We start from the raw sequence: 12,032 nt of genomic DNA on the forward strand, positions 1-12,032 counted from the left end.
GTACTCAACAGCATTGAGAGACTTTACCTTTCAACCGTCAGTTCAGGAGTGGGGAAAAAGCTATGGACCACTTTGGGACATTTTGAGATAGTGTCAGGCTCTATGTAAACCAGTTGGTTTTAAAAAGACAGATTTATTCCTGAAGGTCAACATGCCTTTCCTCTTTAGAGATACTGATAGGCAGCCCGTGCATTTACAGCGTTGACCCCTTTGGTTTTTTTTGTTTTGTTGTAGTTGTTGCTCCGGGTCCCACTCTTGGGGTTAGAGCCCAAATACAGCTTTAAATATGATCAATGAGGTGGCAGCTGCTGGGCTCTCCATTACCTTTGTCCTTTACTCCGGCTGTGGTTCCCGGCCCAAAGCTCTCCGACAGAGGGGTGTGTGAGATAACCAGCAGCTGTTCCCCTCTGCTCAACGACAGGGACCCCAGTCCCAAGCCGCTCCCCCACCTCCAACTCCACACAGGACCACTCAGCTCCACCCGGATGACAGGAAGTGAGGGACCCGCGAAAGCCCGGGTGTCTCACCAATTGGCCCCGGCCGCCCGCAATCCCCGGGCCAACCGGCCCAGGCTGGCAGCAGACAAACTCCAGCTAATTGCTGTGCACGCACTAAAGTCTAATTTTAATTCAGTATTTTTAAAATTTTACTTTCCTATTGGGTGTGTCGGGATATTTTGGCAAGTCAATGGGGAAATGAAAGGGTTTTTAAAAAAAAAAAATTTTTTTAATGTCACAAGTAAGCTTACATTAACACTGCAATGAAGTTACTGTGAAAATCCCCTGGTCGCCACACTGCAGCACCTGTTCAGGTACACTGAGGGAGAATTTAGCACGGCCAATGCACCTAACCAGCACGTCTTTTGGACTGTGGGAGGAAACCCATGTAAACACGGGGAGACTCCACACAGACAGCCAAACCAGGAATTGAACCTGTGAGGCAGCAGTGCTAACCCTTTGAAGAGCTAGTATTGACACAGTAGGCCGAATGGTCTCCTTTGCCTTTTTCATTGTGATTTTGTTTTTTTTCAGTGTAAAATCAATTGACTTTTAGCACTAAACAAATCTTGGGACTTGGAGCCATATTAAAGCTCTATTTAATCATGGAGCTGTATTTTCTTTTGTGGATGAGCAACATTTAAACAAATTACATTTTAAACCCAAAACGAGTGACTACCATTCCCAAATAAGGAACATTAGCAGATCTGATAACCTCTGAAATATTCACAGCTATTATCAACTTTATTTTAAAAATGTTTTTGCTTAAAATGATAATACCCAAGTTCTATTTTATCCCTTGGCAATTACTCTTACATGAATGGGGCATGGTACTTTATTTCTTAAATCATAGCTTTTAAATTCTACAATTTAAAAGATGCCCTAAAAATCACAAAGGAATGGCAATGTTTTGCCTTAATTTATTTTGAAAGTAGGGGTGGCACGCTGGCAAGTGGCTAGCACTGCTGCCTCACAGCGCCAGGGACCCGGGTTTGATTCCCGGCTTGGGTCACTGTCTGTCTGGAGTTTGCACATTCTCCCCATGTCTGCATGGGTTTCCCCTGGGTGCTCCAGTTTCCTCCCACAGTCCAAAGATGTGCAGGTTGGGTGAATGGGCCGTGCTAAATTACCCCTTCATGTCAGGGGGACTCGCTAGGATAAATGCACGGGGTTATGGGGATAGGGCCTGGCTGGGATTGTGGTCGGTGCAGACTCAATCGGCCAAATGGCCTCCTTCTGCACCGTAGGATTCTATGAGTACCCATTCCAGATAGAAAATGGATGAAAAGACTGAGGTCAACCATTTCCTCATTCTTTTCCTTTATATTGTATTTCCTTCACCTACATTGTATAATTTAAAAAAGACTGCATTTATATATGCCTAGCTTTCATGACCCCAGGATAAATCCTAAAGTGCTTCACAGCCAATTTGCACACCTCAAAATCCCACAAGCAGCAATAAATAAATGGCCAAAGGATTTTGAGATGTTGCTTGAGTTTTTCCTTGGCTTTGTAGAACAATGTTACTTTCTGAAGAGAAGAAATTCAAAAAATACCAAAACAGTCCTGATATTGCTGAAAAATTAATCTCAGCACAAAGTAAACAATGGAGTGGTGCAAATCGTCCAGGAAACTCGGAATATATACCCCAAGAATTGCAAATAGCCACAATTTGTTGGGTGATTTGCACCAGTCAGCTGTTAAGTTGTGGGAGCAGCATCTCACATTTCACCTCTCAGCGATTTTCTTGATGTTGTTGCATTTGCACATTAATTGCCCTTTAAACTCACCACAGAATGTTATCTGGTTATTAAGTACCTTTTTAATTCTGTAATAATTAATAATTGTTAATGACTTACAATCACCCTCTTTGGCCCAGAGAGTGAACAGTTACAGATTGCAGTCTCATTCCTGGATACTGTAATTGTCAGTAAAGATCAAAATACTTTGGGCTTCAGGGTGTAGGAAAAGATTTAAGTCGCTGGGCATGCCACAAAATATCCCGTTCCAGCATCTTCCGGGCCATCAAGATTTCTAATTGGTACTGTAAACAAAACTTAATATCAACAGTATAAAAATGATCAAACTTTTTTAATTCACTCATCTTATTTTTTGAGTTTACAGATCACCCACAGTACAGGAAGGACAATATATACAGACAATAAACATTGTCCATTGGCAGTTATTGTGGCTTGATAAAAATACGAACCATATTGGAGGAACTACATTATTACTGTACAAAAATGATCGTTTATTAATCTTATATTTTAAAACTGCAACTCTTAAAACTTGTACTTACAACATGAAGACATTAACAAGCTGGACTAAACTACGTTTTTGAAGTCAAAAAACAGCATATACCAGTGTGACCACATATATTGTACATACTTCTGACTTCCTTTAACCTCACAAATAGACATACAAATAACTTCAATGAAAAATAATGTAGATATTGTTCCAGGAAAATATTATTTACAGTGTGTTACCATGCAGCCAATATTATCAACACATTCATTATATCTTGACTTTTAACTAAAACCGACTTAAACATTGCACTGTGACCTCCCTAACCAAAAACCTACTGACAAGCTGACAAGATGCAAGGCAATGTTCATGGAACATGTAACTAAGCAATAATTCAGTACAGTTTGAAGGACAAGAACATATGATTAGATAAGCTGCTGTTTGATCTATCAACACTACTTATATCTAGTTCCTGTGAGCTCTAATAAATTGCTGCCTAGATCAAACAGTAGTCAAGGATATTTGATTCCTTTGATTGTGATTTTTGGATTTAAATCTGGATAGGCTGATGCTATGACCAAGCTCTTTGGGGCAAGTAACTCATTTACTGTAATTTGGAAGGATTTTTATGAAAGTGGGTTTCTTGAGTCTTGTTCATTTTTCCATTCTGAACCTTTACTAAATAAACTTAGAGATACTGTTGCCTTTATTGCTGAAAAGAGAGACATGTTGCCAAAATTTTTCATCTTGCAGTCATCAGGACAAATGCAAGAATACTAAATTTCAAATGATCACAATATATTACTGGTGAAAAGGCAAGCTGACTCTGATTGATCAAGGCATTGCCATGAAGAAAGCATTGAGGATCTATAGGCTCCCTATGTTTCTGGATAATTCAAAAGAGGTGCAGGACTTGATAACATTTATTTTGTTGCAGAGAACAACTTAAATATGAATGTATGTCTTTTCAGCAAGTGTAAATGAGCCATGCGATCAGCTCAGCTGATTATCTTAAATGCATAGATGATACGTTCACGATCTTTGAATCGGCAGCTGTTTCCATAGATTTCCTTACACACAATGTGCTCCACCCTGCACACCAAACCCTTGTGATTTGGAGCAGTTTAACACGCTGCCTTTTTTCAACATGCTAGTTGAGAAATCTGCTCATGGTTTCTCCACCACTGTCTATCATCGCAAGCCTACATTCATTGGTCAATATATACATTGGGATTTATACAGCCACACGCTATAAGATTGGCCTTAATTACGATCTTCTGTATAGGACCCGAGCTATTTGCTCATTTTGCAAGCTTGATGCAGAAATAAAGCACATCAAAAGTAGCTTGCAGGACAATAGCAATCGTGATTGAGTCACTGTTCACTGTATTGCACAAACTTGCAAACGGGCCAAAGGCCGCCACATTTGGCCCTGAAAAGTGCCCAATCTACCTTAAATTATCCCAGTAAGGCAAAATATCTCAAATTTGAACAGAAGTAAGCTCTTTCACACTGCTACTATGCAGTGGTAGATCATGCGTCCCAAAAATTGGTTGATTAAATCAAATAGCATGTTCCTAAAGCTGTTTGTAATAAGCAGAGTACAGATTATACTCAACCAGCCTGTGCTTGTAAAACCCAAAACAAAACGTCCACTATTAGATGTGATTTTCTGATTGCACAGCATTTGCTGAACAATCCTGAGTGTGCTAATACTTACATTAACAACCAATTTGAGATAATCAGTTGAGCTCATAAAGTGGCTCTTTTAAGTTTGCTATAAAGAACATTCACAGGGACCCATTTTCTGCAAATAAAAGGAATATATTCAAGCTTCGCATTTTTTGGAATTAACCAGTAGCATGGGGAAGACATTCGTTCCCTGCTGTTTTTGCCATCGCCATAACTCACCCAATCAGCACCCCTTTTCTCCTCTGCTATAAATTGTTGCAATCATTTGAAATTTGGCACTCTTGTATTTGTTTTGATTAGTGCAAGATGCAAAGCTTCAGTACCTTTTCAACAATATTCAAGTTATGTGCTACAGGATGATTGTTCTGTCTCTCCTAGATTTGCACTTACTATTACTACTACATAATTTCAAGAGAGGTGGCAAATAGCTGTGACTGAGAATTTAACTAACTGATTGTGAATTTCCATTAATCAGCAGTAGCCTTTTAAGGTTGTTGAATCATCTCATGGCAGTATTCTGGATCAACCTCAAATGTCTTCAATTAAGTTTGAGTCTACAGCATTCAACTAATCTGAAGTCTGTAATTTAAAATACTGAAAAAAGTTGATTAACTCCAGCTTGCTCTAAGACTTTAACACAATTGTGTAGCTAATGTCATAAATCATAAGAGTGAAGCTTTACTTGCTTCTCAAGTTTCTGAACTGTGATTGTGTCACAGACTACTTCATGCAAAACAGCCCATCAATCAATATACGGAAGCTTTTGTTCTATTGATTATTTCATCAGGTGGAATAAATGGAGTCTGCCATCGTTAGCTGTAAGTCACTGTGAATCAAATGTATATGTAAATGAAACTATTTCCTATTTCACTAGAAAAAATTAAAATAACTGCTATAAATATTTGAAGTGTTTCTTATAGGATGTGTTCAACATGAAAGAATTCAGTTCCATATCTGCCATAATGTTTAAATAGCATAACTTAAATCATGTCGGGAATAGGGAATATAAATAAGTCACTTTTTAAATCACTAAGTTTATACACATTAAAGTGTTATGCTAAAGTTTTATTCTCTTAAAGTTATTCCTTTGATTGCTTTAAGCAGCCTAACTCCATCAGCTAGCTACAAATAACCATTATGCAGTTGGGTGTGCATGTGCTAAAATTCTTCAGACCTTCTGGCACACTCCAATGCTAGGTCTGGTGGAACAGCTGGAAAACAATGCAGATCCAGATGCCTGGTTCCCAATCACTGCTGGGCATTTCTATTGGGCTTTGTAAAAAATGAAGCGTCCGCTCTCTCCTTATCAGACGAGTAACATGAAGAGGACAGAACGAAGGACTACCAATGTTGGAAATTCCTGCGACCTGAAACTCGGGGTTCAGCACATCTTGAGGCCAGTACACCCAATATGAAGAGGCATACTGACCTTGTCAACGAGGAAAAGGTCTGGTGTTATAGTATAGGGTCAATGGAAACATGTCAGTAACTTTTCTTTTGTTGAACCTGACCTCTCAGAAGATCTTACTTTGAAAGTAATACAGGTCTATATTGCAAGTATAATATGCTGAAATACTTTGGAATCAATAGATAGAAGACACTCGTGGTCCAAATCAAAATCATATTATAAATAAAAAGTTTTCTCTTTTGCATACTTGTATTTCTTTGGATTTCAGAATTTAATTTTAGAAAAAAAACTTGGAGAAAACCATCTCAGCAGTTGCCAGTACATAAATAAGATTTTGCTAGGGTTCATACAATGGGTACATTCAATGTCTTGAAATACTACTTTTATAATATGCAATCAAATTGGTTTTTAGAGCAATATCCCGCACTCTTCCAGTTCAAAAGCAATCATCACCATGGTTCTCCTGCCAGAATAGAGCCACACAGATGATGAATTTGAAGAATCTATCTTCATTTGGCTGAAGTAAACCTACTTTCTGCTAAATACTGCTGCCAAGGCCGAGTGCTGGAATGCAAATTAAAACTGTTGGTCAGCACCTGGAATCCAAAGAGATTCCAAACAAAGAGATAATTAAACTCTAGAGTCTAAAACTGTAGTCTTTAAGTCACTTGTTTTATGTTCCATTTTCAGTAAGGCTGTTTGTGGGAGGACATTAGATATGTGTGTTAATAACTGGACTTGGTTATAACCAAGCAACTTGATTAATACGTGTGACATAATTACTGTAGGTTTACCAAGAAATTATGCAGCCAGTGGTATTCTATAATAAATAATAATCTAGTCTAGTGGAGTAATAAACCCCAACAAATATTTAAAAGTACAGATATCTGAACAACTAATGCAGATGTTTAGAATCTAAAAAAACATCCTGAGATTTCAGAGAAAGCTCTCACTCAGAATAATACTATCACAAATATTATTCACTACACTGGATACTTTTACATAGTGAAAAATGTTCTTTTCTCATCATGCAATAAATTGCTTTAACTCCAGGATTTATCCATAATGCTGCCCCAGATACTGCCAGACCTGCTGAGTTTTTCCCAGCGCGTTCTGTTTTTATTTCAGATTTCTAGCATCTGCAGTATTTTGCTTCTACTTATCTATAAATTGTCAAGCGCCACCTTCATCTACCACACCACCTAACTTTAGTATTAAACATTATATATACTCTGCAAAATCTATTATTTCAATGTGTTTACCTACCTAGAACACTTATCTTTCTTTTAACATTATCTCAAATGTTATTATTCCTTCCTTCTCAAGCAGAGACATGGCAAAGGAAGGAAAAAGTAAAGGAACTTTGTGACAGCTTGCGTTTGTCTATCAGGAGGAGAGCAGGAATGGTGACCAGCCTGGAATAAGCAGATAGCTGCCCCTTCTATACATTTGGAATTGAAAAGAAACCTGTTCCTCTGCTAACACTCCAGATTTCAACAGCAGAATCCACATGCTACAATAAAGCTGAAGCCTAAGGCTTATAAATCCAAATGTCACACATGATGTCTCAAAGCAGTACCCTCTGTCTTGCACTGAAAGAAGCAATGCAATTAAAGTATAACAGGGCAATTCTTAGTGCAACATTGTTTTGTATATTTTTGTTCAATGTAGTTCAGCTGTACTATCTAACTAAAAGGAAGGAAACAGTTGAAGTCATCTTTGTTTAAGTTATCTTTTTCAAAGAATTAATAATTTTACCATGAATGAATCCATCGTTGTTTTGAAAAACCAATAATCTCCTTGAAGCTTTAGAGAGCCTAGTTGTGGAACTTTCGCCCTATGATGCTTCAGTTAATAACTAGGAACATCACAGAGCAGTGCGCTCAACATGTGTGAAAGTTGGCTCACATCGAGGAATCATACGACAGATTTGGATGTAGATTTCCCTGCTGACATCCGAAGGTTAAGCAATTTCAGAGAGCCACCAGTTTGAAATCGCAGTGTCTGCTGTTTCCAATTGTGCCATTTCTCAATGATTCCCCATAACTGACTGAATGGAAATGACCTCACTCAATTGGCTCCATGATGGCAAGAAAATTGCACACTTTATATAAAAAGTCAAAGAAATTGCCAGGAAAGATCGTCGGTTTATTCTATAAACGGGAGTACTTGGGAAGAACGCAATCCCCATGACTTTCCTTTTAACTAGCCCAGCAATTTAATTTCCTTAAAACAAAACTAGCCAATTTGTACTAAAAATTCCCCTTGCTTCTCTACTGCACAAGTTCTGATGATTCTTCTGACAATTTCATCAGATTCTTCTGGGCAAAGTTCACTTTTTGGAAGCGGGACGTCAGACGCTTGGATCTTAGAAATACATGTTGAGGAAATTAATTGCCTGCTTCTACCGGAAGCTTAGAAATAGTTTCAAATGCATTGTTCCTGTCTTCAATGTTATAACTTGCAAGGAACAAATCTTCAATCTGGGTCAGAAACTCTTCAGTGACTGCAGCATTCCATTGATTTTCCAATGTTTTCCTCATGGATTCAAGCAGCTATAGTACAACAACAAAAAAGGTTGAAAGTGTTACTGAAACATTTTGAATGTTGCTCAGATAACACAAATGATCCGTGTATGTTAAGTAATGACTTAATCCAACAAAGTAAACCTCACCATGCATTTCAAGAAATCATATTATTTGTGTTATCATTGCATGCTAAAACAGAAAGCTAGCAAAAGCTAAAAGCTTTAAAATAATATAGGTGACAAAGCCCCCAATAAACTGACAACTGATTCTAAGCTTATCTCATACGAATAAAAGTCATTACACTGGTTTTGTAACTTATTAGTACACACACCATTCCTTCACAATATTTGGGGGAGGAAAAAAAACAATTATTTTAAAGCCCAAAGCAGAAAATTAAATACTAAAGATAGAAAATATTGAATTTTTATTTTTCAAATGATAGATTCAGGCTAACTTTAGGCATTTTGTATTTCAATATGGATAGACTTGCAATATTTTTATTTTCAAGGGAACAACCAACAAGTTACACTTATTTTAGTAAAACATCCCAACGTGCTTCACAGGAGCATCATCAAAATAAGATTTGAGTCTTAAACCAAGGTACCAGGACAGGCTAGCAGAAGCTTGGTCAAAGAGGTAGGGTTTTAAGGAGTGCCTTAAAGGAGGGAAGTGAGGGAGAAGGTATTCCAGAGCTTGTGGCCCCAATAGCCAAAGGCACGGTTGCTAATGATGGAATAATTAAAATCAGGGTTGCGCATGAGGCCAGAATTGGAAGAGCAGAGAGATTTTAGAAGGTTTAGAAGGAGCTGGAGGAGATTACAAAGATAGGAAATGGGCAAAGCCATAGAGGAATTTGAAATCAAGGAGGAGAATCTTAAAATTCAGGCATTGTCAGATCGGAAACCACTGTAGGTCAGCATGCAAGTTTTACGCAACATTATTGATGTTACCATTTGTTTTGCCATTCTACTTCTGAAAGTATGAAATTATTTTATGTCATATTTATTAAAATGTCTAACATTGTAAAGTGCCATCGGAACCTTATCAAATGCCTGCATAATTTTTGCAGCTTTGGATTTACTAATTAATCTTCCAACCATTATTTGTATTACTTTCCAGCAGATCAATAAAGTCATAAGATCAGAAGTGGTATTGTTCACTGATGATTGTAGCGTTCAGTTGGATTCACAACTCCTCAGATATCTAAACATGTCCACATGTAACAAGACCTGGACAACATTCAAGCTTGGGTTGATAAATGGCAAGTAAGATTTATGCGACACAAGTGCCAGGGAATGACCACCTCTCAACAAGAGAAAGTCTAATCGCCTCTCTCTGATATACAACGGCATTATCATCACTAATTACTCCATCATCAACATCAAGGAGGTCAACAATGAGCAGAAACTTAACTGGACCAGCCATATTAATACTGTAGGTAAAATAGCAGGTCGGAGATCAACTATTTTCTGGCGAGTAACACACCTAGAGTCCCCAAAGCCTCTTCACAGTCCACAAGGCACTAATCAGGAATATTCACCACTTGCCCAGATGAGTGCAGCTCTGTCAACTTTTAAGAAGTTTAACAATATCCAGGACAAAGCAGCTCAGTTGATCACCAGCCCATCCACAATGTTAAAACATTCAATCCCACCACCACCAGCATGCAATGTCTGCAGCATGTACCATCTATAACTCACCAAAGCATCAACAGAAATTTCTAAATCCATGACTTGAGGGACAAGATGTGGAGATGCCGGCGTTGGACTGGGGTAAACACAGTAAGAAGTTTAACAACACCAGGTTAAAGTCCAACTTTAACCTGGTGTTGTTAAACTTCTTATTGAGGGACAAGGGCAGCAAGCTCATGGGGACAACACCACCATGCGCAATTTCCCCTCCATGTCACATATCATCCTGACTTTGAACTATAATGCCTTTATTTCATTGTTATTGGGTCAAGACCCTGGAACTCCCTACTTAACAGCACTATGAGTGGATCTTTCTCACACAGACAGCAGTGGTTCAAGGCAGCAGCTGACTAACACCTTCTCATGGAAGGGATTAGGGCAGAACAATGAAGACTGGCCTTGTCAATGAGACCCACATCCCGTGAATGAATAACAATCCATGAACCGTGATTAGAATAAATCCCAGTTTAACAAATAACTGATGAAAGTGCTAAGACTGATCTCACAACTATATGGCAGGGGGTTATATTCCGAGTACTTATTCTCAGAAATTGGTTCAGTTCACATCTGCTTGGGTTTGTAGGTCTGGATTGGAATGTTATATCAGTGGTTTCTAATTGTTTTCCACCTGCGAGGACTTTAACACCCTATGGAGAAGCAGGGAATCACTAACAGCAACTACTGTATTTGCATTTAACTACACGTTGGCAGTTGTTGTCAGTTTCACAAGAGAACGCTGACAGTTTTACTGTCATTACAAGCGTAAAATCTGAGCCATAAATTTTTAATGTGTCTCGGGGAACCTCTTTAGCCTTGCTGGGGGTAACATATATACCACCTTTTCATCCTGCCTTTAGAGAGCCACAGATGTTTAAAACAATGGGGTCTTCTGTGCCCTTTTTATTATTCACAGAATCCCTTTACTGTAGAAGCAGCCATTGGTCTAACGAGTCTGCACCAACTCCCTGACAGAGTATCTTACCCAGGCCCTCTCCCTTGCCCTATCCCAGTAACTCCACACATTCATGATGGCTAATCCATCTAACCTACACATCTTGGGACACGAGGGGGCAATTTAGCATGGCCAATCCACCTAACCTGCACATCTTTGGACTATGGGAGAAAATTGGAGCACTCGGAGGAAATCCATGCAGACATGGGGAGAACGTGCAAACTCCACACAGACAGTGACCCAAGCCAGGAATCAAACCTGAGTCCCTGATACTGTGAGGAAGTAGTGCTGACAACTATGCTGCCCCAATTAGCAATACTAATCTTTTGAAAAACATCATACAATGGCTACCAACTATGACAATGGATAGTAAGAGTAAATATCTAACAGAAACACCTGACTAGCAAAAGAAGCAGCTGCTAAACACTGTCCCGAAATGCATACACGTTCAAATGTATGAATACAGAAATTTGAGCTACTTTCTGATTTCAGATACTGGCATTATCTCCATATACATTATATGAATAAAAACTTGCACGTATAAGAATGTTTCTCATAAACCTACCTTCTGTAAACATGTCAAATTGGAATCTCTGTGAAACATGCGGAGCATTGGGACACTGCTGTTAACAGAAGAGAACAAAATAGTAAATAATGCTATTGGTTGTAACTGTAGCTGTTCTAAGGTTATAATATTCTACTGAGTATATTATGTAGGACTCTGATATTAATACAGACAGGTTTAACTTCAAAAGTTAAACATATATTAATAAATGATTATAGCTGGAACATTACCATAACTTTCTCTGATCAGATACGTTTTATCAAGCAGTTGTGCATTTGCAGCATTTTATTTTTGTTTTCAAGTAAAACTTCATAGCACATTAACATACCAGAAATTCACCAGTGTGTGGATTTTATCTCTTTCACTAATTTGCTTTCACTTCTCAGTTTTTCACAGTAATTTCATTGCAGTGTTAATGGAAGCCTACTTGTGACGAATAAATAAACTACTTTTTC

General features: G+C 38.3%; 2 protein-coding genes across 6 annotated transcripts in view; both read right to left on the bottom strand.

Annotated features, from left to right (window-relative positions):
• Positions 1–481, bottom strand: part of oma1 (OMA1 zinc metallopeptidase) — a 60,124-nt gene extending 59,643 nt beyond the window's left edge. For 2 of the 5 annotated variants that reach the window (XM_078218486.1, XM_078218485.1), the window contains exon 1: positions 325–469. The gene's annotated coding sequence lies outside the window, so the exon portion shown is untranslated. Of the gene's footprint in view, positions 1–324 lie in introns of all 5 variants that reach the window. The other 3 variants (XM_078218484.1, XM_078218482.1, XM_078218483.1) reach the window with 3 other exon arrangements.
• Positions 482–6,083: 5,602 nt separating this feature from the next.
• Positions 6,084–12,032, bottom strand: part of mysm1 (Myb-like, SWIRM and MPN domains 1) — a 67,270-nt gene continuing 61,321 nt past the window's right edge. Inside the window, exons 19-20 of the mRNA XM_078218487.1 lie at positions 11,578–11,635; positions 6,084–8,396 (exon numbers count right to left, since the gene is read on the bottom strand). Coding sequence (XP_078074613.1) covers positions 8,232–8,396; positions 11,578–11,635 — 223 coding nt within the window. The 3' untranslated portion in view covers positions 6,084–8,231. The remainder of the gene's footprint in view (positions 8,397–11,577; positions 11,636–12,032) is intronic.

Source organism: Mustelus asterias, chromosome 8 (assembly GCF_964213995.1).
Source record: "Mustelus asterias chromosome 8, sMusAst1.hap1.1, whole genome shotgun sequence".
In the NCBI taxonomy this organism is placed as follows: domain Eukaryota; kingdom Metazoa; phylum Chordata; class Chondrichthyes; order Carcharhiniformes; family Triakidae; genus Mustelus; species Mustelus asterias.